The sequence below is a fragment of the Calonectris borealis genome, chromosome 10 (genome assembly GCF_964195595.1).
Source record: "Calonectris borealis chromosome 10, bCalBor7.hap1.2, whole genome shotgun sequence".
NCBI lineage: Eukaryota > Metazoa > Chordata > Aves > Procellariiformes > Procellariidae > Calonectris > Calonectris borealis.
In genome coordinates this window covers 10,926,070-10,942,451 of record NC_134321.1, presented here as the reverse complement: position 1 = coordinate 10,942,451, position 16,382 = coordinate 10,926,070, and the positions used below count along the sequence as shown (strand labels likewise).

The window sequence follows — 16,382 nt, the reverse complement described above, 5'->3', positions numbered from 1 at the left end:
CACAACCATGAGCCAGAACAAGGTTGGGGGGGACAGTGACCCTCTCTGTGTTCCCTGCTTGAGCTGTGAGCCTGCAGGGAGCCGGGGTGCAGCACCTGGAGCTGAGCCAGCACCCACTGTAGCTCGAAGCTTCACAAGGGACACATGCGCTGTGGGAGGATACAGAATCCCGCAGCAGAGCCTGGGGCAGGCCAGCGCCAGCTGGGATGCAGCAGTTGCCGGTGCTGGCCGTGACCAGGGAGCTGCTGGCAGCCCTGACACCACACACGCTGCCCAGGGCGGCCGACCCACAGTCCCCCACCTCCCGGCCAGCTCTGCACGCGCAGCCTGATGGTGCATTACAGCCTTGCTCTGCTGCGCCTTAACCAACACGCAACTGCCTCGTGCTTCTAATTTACATATATTTTCCTTCTGGAGCCCCAAACGTGCCCAGGGGTGTGCAGCTCACCCTGCCAGCCCCCACCCTGCCTCGGGGCAACGGCTTCCTGCTGCCAAGGCAGAGCAGCGGGTGCCAGCAACGCTCGGGCCTTGCGCCGTGCCCTGCAGCCCCCAGCCCAGCACTGGGCAAGGAGGCATTTCACAACACCCTCCTGTGTGCAGAAAACCACCACCCAGCCCCAGCCGGGCTCCGACAGTTTAGTTCAAAGCGTTTCTCCACCTGGAGTGGTGACGGTTGGGGGCTCCAGGCAAGGAAGAGGAAGAGGAAGGGCTGCTCAGCTCGTGGCAGGCAGCACCTACATCCCCATGTAGGTGCCCCGTGGAGGGATGAGCCCAGCAGCTGCCACACGGTTTTCACTTGTTAGGAAGTTGAAGGTTGCGCACGCATTTGGCTGTGAAATAGAAAAGGGAGGGAGTGAAGGCCCAGGCCTCGTGCAGGAGATGCCGCCCTTCCCCACAGGGCACATGACTCCCTCCCTCCTGCCCATCCCCGGGGCAGGCAGAGGTCCGGGGGGGACTCCCAGTGGCCACCACCCTCCCCTTCTCTGGGGTGCTGCTTATGCACACCCCTCTGCACACCCCTCCTCACCGTGTCCTGCACCTCCACAGCGATTCCGCACTCCCGCATCTGCTTCAGCACGGCGGGGTGAAGCCGCTCCACCCTGTCTCCTGTGCCCAGCACCAGGATCTCTGCAACCAGGACATGACCGCAGGCAAGGGTGGGCAGGGCCGCACTCAGGCTGCCTTGGCCCAGACCTGCCCTTCCTGCAGGGACCAACAACTCCCCCACAGCCACCCCTACAGGAGCCCAAATGAGGGGGAAGCCTGCCCCACTGTGCCCCTCCTGCCCCGGTGTGCCCCTCTTGCCCTGCCAGTGTCCCTCCTGCCCTGCCAGTGTCCCTCCTGCCCTGCCAGTGTCCCTCCAGCTGCTGCTGCAGAGCAGAAGGATGCCAGAGAGCAGCTGCTTCCCCCAAAATGGCAGCAGGGCACTGCAGGGTGGGCTGGGGCAGAGCTGCGCTGGCCCCATGGGGCAGCCGGGCCCCGGCATCCCGGCACAGCTCAGGAGCCAGCTCGGGCAGGCTGTGACAGCGCCGGGCCCCGGCTGCCCCACGTACCTATTTGGGGTGCCAGCAGCCAGAAGAGCGACAGACTCTCATGCGAGATGTCCCTGTAGGATCCAACCTGCGGGCACACCGAGGGCACTGAGCGGGGCAGACCCCCCCGGGGGCTCGCCCACAGCGAGCAGCCCCTGCCCCACCGCCGGGCACTCACGTTCCACTGGAGGATGGCGCGGGGCACGATGGCGCAGGGCCCCACCACCACATCCCCGTTGACGGTGAAGCCGCGGCTGGTGTAGCCCTCGATGAACATGGTGTTGGGGGACTCCGGCTCCAGCACCGTCACCCGCGTCCGCTGGTAGAGCTCGTCGTCCGCCGGTGTGAGGCGGTGAGCCCGGCATGGCGCCCTGCGGGGACGGGGAGCGGCTCGGACTCGTGGGGCTCACGGCCAGCCCCACAGCGAGCCCCACGGACACCCCGCACCGCCCCTGGGGCCACACAGCGCTCTCCCCCGCCCCGCGCCAGGGTGATGGCCGCAGCCCCGGTGCCGGTGCCCGTACCCGCCCGCCGCCCGCCGTGCCGCGGGGCCCAGCAGCCGCAGCGCCGCCACCGCCATGGCCCCGCCGCTACCGGAAGCGCAGAGCGGCCCCGCCCCTTCGCCGCGCCCCGCCCCGCTCGCGCCCCCTGGCGGCCGCCGCCGGCGCCGCTGAGCGGGCTGGGACAGCGGCACCGGGGGCGGGAGCGGGGGCGGGAGCGGGGCCGGCCCGGGGCCCCCCGGGGCTCCCACCTCCTGCCGAGGGGGCGGTGGGGAGGGACACACACACCCACCACCACCCCCCTCCCCCGGGCCCGGGCCCGCCCCGACCTGGTGAGCCCGGGGCGGGCTGCGGCCGGCGCCGGAGCGAAACCGAAAGCGGCGGCGGGGCGGGGAGCGGCACGGCGGGTGCGGGGCGCCGCGGGCACTGCGCTCTGCGCTGCCCCGGCGGTGCGGGGGTCCCACCCGGGGCGCCCCGATCCCCGCCGCTGGGAGGGCCGCGGACCGGCCCGGGCTGCTGCGCCGGAGGCTGCGGGGCCGGAGGTGAGAGGGGAGCGGGCGGCTCCCGGTCCCGGGTCCCCGCCACCCCGCGGACGGCCGGGCCGGGCGGCGGGAGGGAGCGGGACCGGGGCTTGGCTGCGCTCCCGTCCCGCAGCCGCAGGGTGCCCGCCCGCCCCTGCGCCCGGCCCCGGCCTGGCCCCGCCAGTGCCCCGGGGCTGCCCCGGGCTCGGCACGGCTCCCCGGGCTCCCCGCTGCGCCCCCGGCACGGCTCTGCCCTGGTCCTGTGCCCCGGCACGGTGTGCCCCGCTGTGGGGCGGCGGCTGCCAGCCGGGGCTGAGCCCCCGAGCCGCCACCGTGACTTCCCTGCCCCGAACCGCAGGCTGCCGGGTTCCTCTTCCCCCTCTCCTCCCTGCCACCCTCGGTGGGGCTGGTGGCAGCGGCTGGCAGGGGACTGGGGGCTCAGGGGGTGCCCTGGGGCTGGGGACCCACGTCCCCCACCCCGTGCCACCCAGCCGGGGCCAGCCAGAGCCCCGACACTGCGGGGGTTACCGGGAAGCTCCCCGGCGTCGGCGACGGGACCTTTCCCGCCGCCGTGCCATGCCGTGCTGGGGGGGGGAGGCGTCAGGAATCCCCAGCACCCCACAGACGGGCACCCTCGGTCAACGGCAGGGTCCCAGGTCCCCCTTGGCGAGCACCGCGTGGAGCCGGTGGGGCTCCCCACACGGTTTCACTTCCCCCATGGCGGGTGCCCGAAGGCCTCCTCGCTGGGGGCCGGGCGGCAGAGGGCTGGAAGCGCTGGCGGCAGCAGCGGGGGCCGTGCCGTGCCGTGCCGTGCTACCGCCGGGCACAGGTGCCGGGGCGGGTGCCCTCCCTCGGGGACGGCTCGGGTTTCCGGGCCCCGCCGGGGGCTGCTGGGCTGGCACCAGATGCTCCAGCCCCACCGGGGCTTTGTTCGGAGCTGTTTCCTTTTGGCTCGGCCGCGCCGCCCTCCCCTTGGCACCCAGCCCGCAGTGCGGGGGGAGCCCGCGGCACAACCCCAGCCTCTGCCGGCACCCTCAGCCACAACTGGCACGGCTGCGGCTCCCACACAGCTCCTCCGCCCCGGTCCCTGGTGGTAAGTCGCCCTCTCCCCCCTTGGCCCGCCGGCCGCCCCAGGGTCGGGGTGGCGTGATGGTGGCCCCCGTGCCCGTCCCTCTGCAGCGCCGGCGCGGGCAACGGAATCCCAAAAGCAGCTGTCCCCGCTGCGCCCAGCTGCCCTGGGGTTTCGTTACCCGCGCTCCCGCCCCCGCCTCGCCCCATGCACCCCTCACCCCGCTGCCCGCCGCCACCCCACGCCGGGCCAGGCGCTGGGCAAGAGCCGCTTGCCCCACTCCAACCCCTCTGTGGGGCCAGGGCAGCGCGGGGGGGGTCACACTGGGAGAAGGGGGGTGTCATGGTGGGGGATCACTGGTGCCCAGCCTCACGGCTCAGCCCCCCGTGCCGGGGCTGGGGGCTCTCTGGCATCTCGTGCCCCCAATGGCTAAAATAGCAGCTTGCTTCCTGGGGACTAACTGCTAGGGCGAGTGTGCCAAGTGGCGGCCCCGGCTGCTGGCCACAGCGTGGATGTGGCCACCTGCGCCGGGGCGGCGCAGGTCACGAGATGCTGCGTGAGCTTCCTGCCGCCGCTGGCCCACGCCAGGCTCTCCCTGTGCCAGCAGGGGCGAGCGGTGCCCGGGCAGGATCCATCCCCCGGAGAGAGACAGCTTTGGAATGACACGATCACTCCCGCTGAGCGGGCAGCCAGAGAGCCATCGGGGATGTCGTGTCTGTCCAAAGCTCTTTCGGCACCTCCGAGAGCCGCCCCTGTGGCCGCCATGCTGCCAGGCCTCACGTGGGCTGCCTGCGGGGACCCCTGGCACTCTGGGGATAGGGACGGATCCAGCCTGGACCCCACCCTGCACGGCGACACAAGGTCTGAGTGTGCTCCCAGCCCGCGCCAGTGCGTCCCCCGCGGCCGGCTGGGTTGGGGTCCCGGGTGGCTCCTGCCCTGCGGACAGTCAGCAGTTGGTCTGGTGTGAGCAGCGATTCTCAGATCACCTCTTGGCTGTGGGTGGTGCAGGGAGCACCCCACCGCGGCACGGTCCCGCACTGCCGGGGGGGACGCAGCCGCCACCCAGCTGGGGGACATGGGACTCCTGCCCCGGGGCTACGGGTTTGCACTGGCTGCGGGCCGCAGCCCGGGGGGGCTTCAGAGCTGCCCGTGGAGCCCAGAATGAGTTGCTGTGTTCCCGGCAGAGCCCACACAACGGGCCGTGCTGCCAGGATCTGCCCTCGCCCTGGCCCCCCCCCGTGCACACACAAGCCCCGGAGGAACCGGTTTGGGCCCTGCGGGCAGAGCGGGCCCCGCTGGCCTCGTAGGGGGGGCAGGAAGGGAAGGGCAGGGAGGGAGGTCCCCAGCTCCCCGGGGACACGTGCTCCCTGCTGCTGCGGGGCGGTTCAGCACTTCCTGGATACCCGCTCACCACCAAGCAGGCCTGGTGGCACGGGGCTGGGGCTGGGGGCATGCCGGGCCCTTGCCCCGTCCCCAGATCAGAGCTGGCTTTGACTGCAGCCCTGGAGGGGAGCAATAGCCCCCAGTGCCTGCCTGCCTGCACTGCTCAGGGAGCCGGGCAGCAGCATGCGCCCTCCACTCTTTCAAATCTACGCTTGAGACACCACGGCTGTGGAGGAGCTCAGCTCTGCAGATGTAATCAAGACCATGATGGCGCGATCTAATTGTTTCCACCTCCTTCCTCCTGCGGCTAATGAGCGGGACGCTTTACTAATGTGCTGGGTGGGAGGGCAGCTCCTTGCACCCATCCTTCCCGCAGGGGACAGGGGAGCAGCCGGAGCAGCAAGCAGGCTCAGAGCAGGGCGTGCACCCAGGGCTCATTGCCCTTCGCTGCACAGAGCCCAGCTGCGGTGGCAAACTGCACCTTGCAAGTGCTGATGATGCTCCTCAGCCAGCTTGTCACACCCCCAGCTGAGCCCTGGGGGCCTTGTGTGTGGCGAGGCTGAACTGGCAAGCTTGGTTCTGCCAGTAGCTCTGTGCATGCAGCCAGGGTCTGCCTTACGCCCTCCTGTCCATCAAAAACCACCTGCCCGCCTCTGCCCAGGGCTGCCAAAACCACTCCCAGGGCCACTCGCTGCCCTGCGGTCCCCAACAGCCCAGGGACAGCCTAGGCCTTGCAGCTGGGCTGTGCCATGCCACCGGCTTGGCTGCACTTACTGCCCTGGGCAGCCTGTTTCCTCTGCAGTGGCGGCGGCTGCCTGGGCCTGTCTAACCCCAGCACAGCCTCTGGCGCTCCTGCTTCCACTCAGTTGCCAGTGGTTTTGGTTCCGAGCCCCGCCAGCACCTGGGGACAGGCAGGAGCAGCCCCTCAGGGCCGCGCTGAGTGCTGCCTTCCCTGGGGGGCAGGTAGACCGTGGCGGCGTGGGTAGGCTGTGGCTGGAGGGGGGGGGCCTGTGCAGAGGGGGCTGAGGAGCGGTGCCCCCTCCTCTCTGGGCTGGAGCAGCCCACGGTCCCCAACCAGGGGTGCGGGGGGAGTCCCAGCAGCCTGCGCTCGGCTCTGCAGACGATCGCCCCCATGGCCTCCCCTCAGGGTGCCACCACTGGCTCTGCCATGGCCAGGCCATGCTGGGGTGAGTCTGTGTTGGGGCCTGTGAGGGGCTGGGGCCCCCCCAGAGGCCTTTGCGGAGGGTGGCAGTGTCTGGGCGCACGCCCCCGTCGGCCCCCGGCCCTGGCCGCTCCCTCCCAGCCTGCCGAGCCCCACCGCGCTCCCCAGGCGCCGGGCACCCCGGCCTGCCACACCCATCATGGCGGCCCTGCGCTGCCCGCCACGCACATCATGGCGGCCCCGCTCCCGTTACCCCCAAGATGGCCGCCCTGCCTCGTCCAACCCGCCCGCGCCCAAGATGGCCGCCCGGGAGCGCTGCGCGCCGCGCCCAACATGGCGGCCACCTGCGCGAGCCGGGGAGGGCGTGCGGCCGGTGATGTCACTTCCAGCCTGCAGCGACGGAAGCGGCGGCGGGGCTTCCATGGAGACGGGCGAGGGCCGGCCGGGGGTGGCGGCGACGCTGCGGGCGCTGAACGGGGCGCTGGGGCGGTCCGCCGCGCTCTGGGTGAAGGAGAGCGGCGCCCGCAACCTGCGGCACCGGGACTTCCTGGCGCCGAGGGCCGCGCTGAGCGCCGCCTTCCCCGGGGGGCAGGTAGGCCGCGGCGGCGCGGGGAGGCCGCGGCCGGGGCGGGGCCTGCGCGGAGGGGGCGGAACCGAGGGCGGGGCCTGCACCAGGCCACGTGCGGGCAGGGGACCGACTCCTCTCCTTCTCGCCCGGCAGGTGCCCGCTGACGTCGTGGCGGGCGTGACGTCATTGGGAGGCCCGGGGGTGCTGGCGGTGCGGGGCTGCCAGGAGACGCCGGCGGGGCTGGCGGTGCAGGTCCGGCGCCCCGAGGCCTTCCGGCGCCTGCTGGGGCCCCTGCCCGGCCCGGCCCCCGCGGCGGGGGCGCAGGCGGGGTGGGTGCTGCTGCACTGCCCGGCCCTGCGCGGCCCCGCCGCCCTGCGGCCCCGCCACCTCCGCCCCCTCCTGCTCGCCGACCACCTGGCCCAGCTGCTGCGCGCCCAGGGGTGAGTGCCTCGCCCCCCCCCGGCCGCCCGGCCCTGCGCTGCCAGCGCCCGCCTCTCCCTCTCCCGCAGGGTCGGCGTCCGCCTGGTCCCTGCCCTCTCCGAGGAGGGGAGCCAGGAGGTCCTGCGGCAGCTCCGCGTCGACTGGCCCTCCGGCTCCGGTGGTTCGGCCCTCCCTGACGCCGTCTCGGCCTTGAAGCGAGCACTGGGCCAGTCCCCCTGTGCCGCAGCCTGTGAGCAGGGGCCGGGCACAGCCGCGCTGCCTGAGGATGTCATCTGTAAAGTGCACTTGAAGAGCTTCATGGAGCAGCAGGGCTTGGTGGGCTACGACCCCAATCTGGATGTCCTTCTCGGTGAGCCTCACGTGTGCAGCAGCTCTAGTGTGACAGCGGGGGGCGAACGGCTGCAAACAGGCCTGTTTCCTTTTTTCCTAATTGTTTTTACAGAAAATAAGGGGGTTTTAGATCCAAATTGTTTTCTCCTCTTACTCCCCTTCAGTCTGGTTTGAGCCAGAAACGCAGACAGCCTGGGGCGGACCCGATGGTGCAGGATGGTGGGGGGTGGCGGACCCTTGTGGCCCGCTCTGAGTGTCCTTCCTTCTTTCAGTGACGGAGGGGAAGCTGCGGTCCCTGGCTGAGCTGCAGCAAGCTGTTCTGCAGTGCACAGTGAGTAATCCTGCGGTGCTGCCTGCCTCTCGCTTTCCGGATGTTGTTCCCTTCTGTCATGCGATAGCATATGAGCTCCCCGCTGTTCTCTGCTGCAGGCTGGAGGCCAGGGGAGCTGCTGCAGCATCGTGCATGTGGTGAACTGCGAGGAGGAATTCCAGCAGCAGCAGCTGGATCTGCTCTGGAGGATTTTGGATCCAGGAGCCCACACAGCTTTGCAGGTGAGGAAACTCTGACCCTCCTCGCTGTGGCCCCCAGCATCCTTGCGCTCAGCCTGCCCTCGTCAATCCCTGCAGCGAATGCTAAGGCCCAGCCTTGCCCCCTTGTGAGGCTTCCCTTTCCGTTGGTGGCCCCTCCACGCTCTTGCCCAGGCGGTGGAGCAGCCTCTCTGCCCTTGGGATTTCAGCGCTAAAGAAGGAGGGGCAGGAGAAGGCTTCAGGGACACAGCTAGAACAGGGCTGGTTTTAGCCAGGTTCTCCTGCACTGTGTTTTGGTGGAGCTTCTGAGTCTTTGACCCCAGCCCTGGCCTCTCCTCTTTCTTTCAGAAGCACCTTGTCTGTGGGCCAGTGAAGGTGACAAACCCCTCATCGCCCATTGGGGCAGACCAGTACTTCCAGTAAGTTGGTGTGCAGCAAGGTGCCTGCTGCGCTGCTCGCCTGCCACGGCTCCCTGTGCTCTGCCCGGCCCCGCTCTGCTGCTGCGCTAAGCGAGCTGGTGGCGCGCAGAGAGTTCTGTGCAGTCCCTCCATTCTGCTTTTCTGTGGCCTCAGGGCTGTTTCGCAAGGACTGGAGATGCAGAACAGAGGCCACAGGGACCTCCCCAGCCCCAGTGGCCTCCTCCAGCAGTGCTGCTTCTGGTCCTCTCAGCCAGGGGTTGCTGGAAGGAAAGGCAGCGGCAGGAGCTGGGCACCGCAGCAGTGCAGGGTGGTATCTCCCTGCCTTCAATGCATTAGCAGACAGCCCTGGGGCGGGGGCAGCCCTTTCTCAGCCAAAAGGCAGAGCTTGTGTCCAGCACAGCGGCTTGCTCGCAGCCCTCCCAGGCAGCGGCACAAGGGGCTGGCCACGGTGCGGCTGTCCCTGCCCGGCTCCTGGAGGTTTTGTACTGCTTTTGCTTGGCTGGGTCGCTGCTGCAGCTGGGATGCCCCGAACAGCCTGAAGGCTGGAGGAGCCCTGGGGTGCTCTCTGGGGCCAGCTCAGCCCAGGGGTGGTGGCTGTGAGTGTCTGCGTTCCTCCCAGGCTCCGAAAGCGCCAGATGTACGAAGCCTCCGTGATGAAGTACGGGGAGCTTGCGCAAGGTGAGGGTTTGCTCTGCGGCTCCACGCATGGATGCTGCTCCATCCCCGTCTCCGCTGCTCCCATGAGTCTCCCCGCTCACCTCTGAGTCTGCCACCAGTGGGGCTCTCCCCCGCACGATGCTTCCTCTCCCCTCCGTGATGGAGCCAGGTGCTGACGTTGCTTGGGGGAAGGCGTCTCAACGGCCACGCAGGGCACCGGCACAGAGCAGGACCTGCAGATGGGGGCCAGGGCTGGGGAAGTGTGGTGGTCCCCAGCTTCCACCAGAGCCCCCTGACCCCAGGGGGGGTTCCTGCCTGGGCGCTGGGGGTGATAGTACACAGGAATGGAGTGAGCTGTGCATGATGCCACCTGCGTTCTCTGCAGATGAGGCCTGGACTGAGGTGATTGATGCCCTCACAGTGGCTGCCATCAGGTTTGAGATGCTGAGCACTGCCCACCGGAGTCAGGTAGGACAGCGGTTTGCGCAGAGCGGGGGCAGGCGAGCCGTGGGAATGGTGGAGCAGCTCTGTGCCAAGCAGCCTGGACTTCTCGCTGCCATCAGATCACCCTGGACCTGGAGGACAGCAGCATCTCCACGAAGGGAACCAAGAGCGGCGCCTTCGTGATGTACAACTGTGCCCGGCTGGCCACGCTCTTCGACACCTACCAGCGGGCTGTGGAGCGGGGTGAGCCCCAGCCCCACGACCCTCCTCTAACAGCCACTCCTGGGCTGTTCCTCACGCCTGGAGCCACAGGGGCTTCTCCGGGCACAACAGCAGTCTCCCACCTCCTTTCCAGGCACATACCCACCTCTGCCACCAGCGTCAGAACTGAACTTCTCCTGCCTCCGGGAAGAGGCGAGTTCCGAGAGGGGAATGTGGGGACCTGCGCGCCCTCAGCTCCGGTGATGGATGCCGCTGGCCCAGGAGGATCTGGCCCTCTGTGACGCACGTAATTCTTTCACAGGGCGAATGGCTCCTGCTCTTCAACTATCTCCTGCCCTTCCCTGAAGTCCTGCAGCAGGCAGCACAGCTGCCCACACCCACCAAGGGGATCCGGATCACAGCCAACACAGAGACAGTAAGTGCCACATGCCGTAGCACCCATGGGTGCTGCTCCAACAGTCCCAGCCCAAGGCAGAGCTACATGCCGGCAGGGTGCTGCCCACCTGTGAGCGACAGAAGGGCGGTGCTGAGGGAAGAGACTGCAACACCCCCGGGGCTGCTCCTAGGTGCTTGGGGTGGGGAGGGTCTCAAGACCGGCCAGACCCCACTGTGCCAGCAGAAATTCTCTGTCTTGCAGGTGTGCAAGTTCCTAATCCAGCTCAGCATGGATTTCAGCTCCTACTACAACCGGGTCCACGTCCTGGGGGTGAGTTGGATGTCCTGGGCCTGCAGGCTTGCGGCCCTTCCCGGGGCTGGACTGCAGCTGTGGGGCAGCCGTGTGGGGAACGGGCTCCGGGGTGCCAGCAGTGTGACGCAGCCCTGCAGCAGCACCTCAAGGATGTGCATACAGCGGTGCAGAGGCAGTAGTGCCTCTAGGGCCAGCCTGTCAAGAGGCAATATGGCCACCAGCCCCAACTCACTGCCTTTCTCCCCGCAGGAGCCATTCCCTCACCTCTTTGACCAGATGTTTGCCCGCCTCCAGCTACTGGGAGCAGTGAGGGACGTGTTCCACAGCGCGCTGGCGACTCTGCACCTCCCTCCTCTCAGCCAGATCTGAGCCACCACTGAAGAGCCCTGCCACGGTGTGACAGGCACCAGGACAACACGCCGCGAGGGGAAGGACAGGGCACGTCCTCCCTGGCAGGGCGAGGGGCTGCCTGACGGTCAGGCAGGGAGTCAGGGCACGCCTCAGCCCCGCGCAGGTGCTTCCCCTCCCACTGCCCGCGCGGTTTGAGGGTTTGGCTATGTGCACGCCATGGCTGTGCCCAGCATGGGAGATGGCACCCACGTCCACACCAGCACAAGGGAGGACGCCCGTGGCACCCTGCGAGCCGGGCTGGAGAACACTGCGGGAGGCAGCACCGGGGACCAGTCACCACAAAGCCAGGCACCAACCTCGCTTCCCTCAAAGCCGTTTATTGAAGGTTGCTCCATGCTGGCAGGGAGCTCCCGAGGCTCACGGCTCCTGTCGGGCCCTGGGCCAGGCCCCGATACTGGGGTCCAATACAGTTGTTGCTGGACAAATGCTGCGTGTGTCTGACCCCAGCAGAGCACCTTGCCCCACGCTGGGGCCACGTGCAGCCGTTTGTCCTTCCCTGTGCTCGATTCTGCTGGCTCCTGCTGCTGCGCAGGAACAACCCTTGGGGCATCCTGCTTGAGGCAGCGCTGAACGGCTGCTCTGAGGGGGCTGACACGGCATGTGTGGGCTGCCACCCCTCGCCCTGCAGGGTGCTGCTGCGGAGGATCAGTGTCCCCACTCACTTCAGCCCTGTCCCCAGCACTGCGGGGTCAGGGCTGTCACACAGGGCCCTGTCCCAGGGAGCACGAGGCTGCAGCCTGCCATGTGCCGCACCAGTGCCTGACCAGTCTTGGCCTCCTGCTGCCCTCAAGCTCCCAGGGCCGGGCACAGCGCTCGGTGCCCACCCCAGCAGGTTCCTCTCTGGGACCAGGGCTGGAAAGCCTGGAGATGGGTCCCTCGCACCTCAGGGAGGAGGAACTTCTCCTGGGCAGGGTGGGCTGACGACCCCACTCCTCCTTTACTGCCTGGGGAACTGCAGGCTTGTCCAGGAGGGGGCACATCTGTCTTCTCCTCTGAGACCGCCAGCCTTGAGCACCCCAGATGTGGCCGTGCTGTCCCCAAAGGAGCCAAGCACGCCTGTCCCCTCAAGAGAGGACACATCAGCACACAGGCTGGGCCAGGGGCTGCGGTGACAGGCAGAGCCCAAGTGCAGGGTGCCCTCCCCAGGCAGGTGGGGAGCGGGGTGTGCCACACACCCGTGCTGTTATTGGGGAGCCTCCGGCAGAGGGGGTTTGGGGGGGGCCACACCATGCAGCATCTCCAGGCCCTGCCCGCAGAGCACGCAGTAGTACCGCAGCTCCCCCCCAGCCTCTGCCACCTCCCAGCAGTCCAGCTCGGCCAGGTCGGGCACGTGGAAGAAGGTGGTGCTGAGCACATCCAGCCCGCCCGGGCCCCGGCGCCACAGCGTCAGGCGCTGGTCCACGGAGGCGGAGAGCAGCAGGTCTGGCTGCAGCACCCGGATCCCCGTCACGTGGGCGGCGTGGGCGCAGGGCCTGGCCACCCGCTCCAGGACGCGCAGGCAGGTCCCCGCCACGGCCTCGCCCCCGCCCAGGGCCACCTCCAGCAGGCAGACGTGGATGGAGCCGTCGTCGCTGCCGCTGGCCACCAGGTACTGTCCCTCCGGTGTCTCGCGGATGTGGAGGCTGTTCACGCCGCAGCTGTGGGCCATGATGGTGAGCAACGGGGCGCCCAGGGCTGGGAAAAGAGGCTCGGTCAGGAGAGGGACGCTCACCTTGGCCGGAGGGAGCAGGAGCCACCGGCGTGGGTTCCCTCAGGAGACAGAGCAGAGCTGCCGGCAGCTGCACCCACCCAGGGGCTGCATCTCTCCCTCCGCTCGGTGCAGGGCGTCTGTCGCATCTGCGATGGGGCTGGTAATGTCCCAGAAGGCGACGCTGCCGTCAGTGGCTGCACTGCACAGGAGATGCCTCCTAGAAGGGAGGTGTTGGGGGAGCCTCCGGCCGCAGCTCTGCGACAGGCAGCCCTGAGGGTCCCCACTGAGATCCGGGGAAGCGGCAGAACAGCCCCCGCGGACCGATTTCTCTTTTCCCTCTGCCCGCTGAGCTGCCAGCTTGCCGTCCCTGCGAGGACGAATGCTTCTCCCCAGAGCCCCGGTGGTCACAGCACAGCGTTCGGGGCTCACCTCTCCCCTCCTGCCCACGTGTGCAGGAATGCCTCCACCTTCAGCACGCAGCGCTGGTGGTGAAACGACTCTGCCACCAGCACCAGCTTCCGAGCAGCCTCCAGCAGCCCAAAGACCCTGCGTTGGAGCAGAGGGCAGTCAGCTGCGGGAGAAGGGGGCTCCCGGTGCCTCTGCCCCCCCTTCCCACCATGCGCCATCCTGCTCCCAGCTGGCCACGTCCGCAGCAGCAGCCTCCCCCACAGAGCCTGCTCTGCTGCTCCCATCCCCCACAGCCAGCCCCAGCTCCATTCTCCCTGCCAAGCCCCACGACAGCTCCTCACCGGACCGATCCATCGCTGCAGGCGGCAGCCAGGAACTTCCAGGGTGTCGGCAGCTGCTCAGAGCTGGTCCCGGGCACGACTGACAGGGACATGTACCTGCAGCAAACATGCGACGCTCACTGACGCCTTGGTGACACCTGCGGCCCCGGGGAGGTGGGTGGCCCAGCAGAGCAGCCCAAGCCCAGTGCAGGATGCAGCTCTGAGCACTCAGAGAAGGCAGGAGGAAAGACTGAGCCTTTCCCTAATCCCAAAAGCCCCTCAAGGCCCAGCCGCTGGGCACAGGACACCAGGGATGTGCACCTAAAGCCAAGCCGGCTCCTTCTGCCTTGGCTGAGCCCGCAGCTACGCAGAGCGGGTATCCCAGTGGAGGCCAGTGCAGTTCCCAGCGCCCTCCCAAACTGCAGTCACTGCTAACCCTGCCTCGGGCGGTCCCCGAGTGTCACCTTGTCTCTGGGTCCATCTTGACGAGCTTGTGCCTGTTCTTCTTCCGCTCCCAGTGCTCATCCAGCCGGTGGGAGGCCACGTGGACGACCTGGCAGGCCACGGCGCTCTCAGAGGCTGGGTCCCTGGAACACAGCAGCCGGTAGCACTCGATCTGCGCCCGGCCGCCTGCAGAGAAGAGCAGGGCGGACAAGCCCTCGTTGCCAGGTCCCACGGGGCCGGCCAGCGCCAGCGCCCTCACGCTGGAGATGTGGTCGCTGAGCCGGGCGAGGGGCACGGCTGCCCGGGAGTGCTCGCTGAGCGCCAGGATGCAGGCCGTGGTGTCCTCGCTGCCGGTGATGAAGACGTTAAGGGCGGCATGGCCGGGCACCTCCACCGCCCCCAGGCGCCGCACGCAGGCCATCGCCCGCCCGTGCAGGGACGCCAGGAGCACCTGCTGCTCGCAGGGCGCAGCCTCGCAGTGGTACAGCATCACGTCCCCGCACTTGACAAAGGCAAAAGCCTCAGCCGAGGGGCTGCTGCAGTAGCTCCAGGAGCGGTGCCCACCACCACAGGGGACGCAGTGGAGGTTCTCGCCAGTCCTGCTGCTCCACACCACAAAGTTGTCAGCGTGAAAGCCCAGCACGAGCAGGTCCCCATCCGGGGTGAAGCGCAGCTCCTCGATCCACTGCAGCCCTTTGCAGGGCCTGTGCTTCCGCAGGACCTCCAGCTGCTGGCCCTGCAGGCGGAGCTGGCGGTAGCAGCCGTCCCGACCGGTGCTGTAAATGTAGCCCCCGTGGCAGGTCACCGAGGTAACCCCCGTCTTCCCGTGGAGCCCGAAGAGCACGGACAGCGGGGCCTCAAGGGGAAGAGCCCCTTTGTGCGACAAGCAGGAGGGGTCCGACTCGCCGCCGGAATCCTCGCCGACTGGGTGGGTGCCGCCACCGGCGATGCCGGTGCTTTCCGTAGCCCACCCCGGGGAGCTGCTGCAAGGGAAAAGGAGGAGGGAGCCCCGGCGGTCCCCGCAGACCAGGAGCCCTCCCTGGGGCAAGAAGGCCGCGCAGGTGTGCCAGCGCTGCTTGCAGGGGGGCAGCAGGTAGCGTCCCATGAGCAGCACCGAGGGTGCCTGCCCGGGGCGGTGGGTGACATCCAGCCAGAGCATCTCCCCGTCGGGCCCGGAGGCCAGGAGGGCAGTGGTGGCAGGGGGCAGCCCGGGGCAAGGGGCCCAGCTCAGCGCGCGCACGGCCCCCTCGAACAGCCTCAGTCCAGTGGCGGCCGCCGGGTGGCCCAGGGCGAAGAGGAGGAGGCACCCGTCGCCGCCGGCCAGGGCGCAGAGCGCCTCGGCCCCGCCGGGCAGGGTGGCGGCCGCCAGCACCCCGCGGGGCCCGCCGGCGGCGGGAGGCAGCACCGGCATCCAGCGCCCCGCCGCCGCCTCGTATGCCGTCAGCCCGCCCGTCTCGCCCAGCGCCAGCACCCGCCGCGGCCCCGCCAGCAGCACGGCCCGCGGCCGCCCCGGGGCCCCCAGCGCCGCCGCCACCGGGGCCGCCCGCCGGGGCCGCCCGAGCCGGACGCCGCCGTCGTCGCCGCCCGTGGCGACGCAGCCTCCGGCCGGGCGCAGGGCCAGGGCACGCAGAGCCCCGCGGTGCCCCCGCCGCGCCCGTCGCACGCCGCCGCCGCCGTCCCACTCCAGGCAGGCGCCGTCCTCGCCGGCGCTGACCGGGCACGGCCCCCGCAGCGCCACGGCGGCCACCCGCGCCCCGTGCCCGTAGCACACGAGCAGGCAGGAGCCCTCCCCGCCCCCGCCGCCCAGCTCGCCCACGGCCCAGAGCCGCACGCTGCGGTCCTCGGAGGCAGAGGCCAGCAGCCCCCGCGGCGCCGCGTAGCAGAGCGCCAGCACCGCGCCCCGGTGCCCCAGCAGCCGCCGCCGCGGGGTCGCCGCCGCCGCCGCCCGCCACACCACCACGGCCCCCGCCGCCGTGCCGGCCGCCAGCGCCAGCCGCGCCCAGCCCGTCCCCGCCAGCGCGGCGCAGCGCAGCGCCCCGGCCCCGCCGCAGCTCGCCCGCCGCAGCCAGCGCCCGCCGCCCCGCCACTCGTAGAGCGCCACGGCCCCGCCGCCCAGCGCCAGCGCCAGCCGCCCGCCCGCCGCCCACCGCGCCTCCCACACCCGCGCCCCCAGGTCCCGCGCCGCCCCGCCGCCGCACGCCGCCAGCCGCGCCCCGCCGCCCGGCCCGCCGCGCCGCACCGCCAGCACCGCCAGCCAGCGCCCGCCGAAGGCCGCCACCCGCACCACCGCCCCGCCGCCGCCGGCGGGGCCGGGCTCGGCCCGCAGCCCCTGCACGCTGGCCTCACGCAGCACGCTCCGCCGCCCCGCCGCTGCCGCCGGCCCGCCGCCGCTCAGCCGGAACGCCGCCACCTCCGGGCCCGTGCCTGCGGGACACCGCGTCAGCCGCCGCCGCCGGTCCCGCCGCCCGCCCCGGTCCCGGTCCCGGTCCCGCGCTCACCCGCCAGCAGCACGTCCCCCGCGAACTCCAGCGCCGTCACCGGCGCCACCAGCGCCACCGACTCCATCTTGGCGGCGCCGCCGCCGCCGCCGCCGCTCCGCCCGCCGCTCATTGGCCGGGCCCCGCGCGCCGCCGCTCCGCCCGCCG

General features: G+C 70.2%; 3 protein-coding genes across 3 annotated transcripts; 1 reads left to right on the top strand and 2 right to left on the bottom strand.

The window, feature by feature from the left end:
• Positions 1-384: 384 nt before the first annotated feature.
• Positions 385-2,145, bottom strand: NDUFAF3 (NADH:ubiquinone oxidoreductase complex assembly factor 3). Its single transcript, XM_075158761.1, has 5 exons — positions 2,057-2,145; positions 1,711-1,903; positions 1,554-1,620; positions 1,028-1,128; positions 385-830 (listed from the first exon to the last, which is right to left on the bottom strand). The coding sequence occupies exons 1-5, from the start codon at positions 2,110-2,112 to the stop codon at positions 735-737; spliced, it is 513 nt and encodes a 170-aa protein (XP_075014862.1). The 5' UTR covers positions 2,113-2,145; the 3' UTR covers positions 385-734.
• A 4,153-nt stretch (positions 2,146-6,298) lies between these two features.
• Positions 6,299-11,301, top strand: DALRD3 (DALR anticodon binding domain containing 3). Its single transcript, XM_075158756.1, has 13 exons — positions 6,299-6,759; positions 6,889-7,175; positions 7,245-7,525; positions 7,779-7,837; positions 7,936-8,058; positions 8,383-8,453; positions 9,073-9,131; positions 9,496-9,578; positions 9,674-9,797; positions 9,910-9,968; positions 10,078-10,191; positions 10,414-10,482; positions 10,714-11,301. The coding sequence occupies exons 1-13, from the start codon at positions 6,367-6,369 to the stop codon at positions 10,831-10,833; spliced, it is 1,842 nt and encodes a 613-aa protein (XP_075014857.1). The 5' UTR covers positions 6,299-6,366; the 3' UTR covers positions 10,834-11,301.
• On the bottom strand, positions 11,181-16,347 carry WDR6 (WD repeat domain 6). The gene is made up of 6 exons (XM_075158755.1): positions 16,236-16,347; positions 13,758-16,161; positions 13,315-13,410; positions 12,995-13,111; positions 12,664-12,782; positions 11,181-12,549 (listed from the first exon to the last, which is right to left on the bottom strand). The coding sequence occupies exons 1-6, from the start codon at positions 16,345-16,347 to the stop codon at positions 12,059-12,061; spliced, it is 3,339 nt and encodes a 1,112-aa protein (XP_075014856.1). The 3' UTR covers positions 11,181-12,058.
• Between the last annotated feature and the right edge of the window lie 35 nt (positions 16,348-16,382).

Excerpts from the sequence above, each read along its gene's own strand:
- DALRD3 (XM_075158756.1), top strand. The coding sequence starts at position 6,367 with ATGGCGGCCCTGCGCTGCCCGCCACGCACATCATGGCGGCCCCGCTCC. Across the intron at positions 7,526-7,778 it reads CAATCTGGATGTCCTTCTCG|TGACGGAGGGGAAGCTGCGG; the intron begins GTGAGCCTCACG and ends TCCTTCTTTCAG. Across the intron at positions 10,483-10,713 it reads ACCGGGTCCACGTCCTGGGG|GAGCCATTCCCTCACCTCTT; the intron begins GTGAGTTGGATG and ends TTCTCCCCGCAG.
- WDR6 (XM_075158755.1), bottom strand. The coding sequence starts at position 16,347 with ATGAGCGGCGGGCGGAGCGGCGGCGGCGGCGGCGGCGCCGCCAAGATG. Across the intron at positions 13,112-13,314 it reads TGCAGCGATGGATCGGTCCG|GGTCTTTGGGCTGCTGGAGG; the intron begins GTGAGGAGCTGT and ends GCTCCAACGCAG. Across the intron at positions 12,783-12,994 it reads ACGTGGGCAGGAGGGGAGAG|GAGGCATCTCCTGTGCAGTG; the intron begins GTGAGCCCCGAA and ends CCTCCCTTCTAG.
- NDUFAF3 (XM_075158761.1), bottom strand. The coding sequence starts at position 2,112 with ATGGCGGTGGCGGCGCTGCGGCTGCTGGGCCCCGCGGCACGGCGGGCG. Across the intron at positions 1,904-2,056 it reads GCACGGCGGGCGGCGGGCGG|GGCGCCATGCCGGGCTCACC; the intron begins GTACGGGCACCG and ends CCGTCCCCGCAG. Across the intron at positions 831-1,027 it reads CTGTGGAGGTGCAGGACACG|CCAAATGCGTGCGCAACCTT; the intron begins GTGAGGAGGGGT and ends TCTATTTCACAG.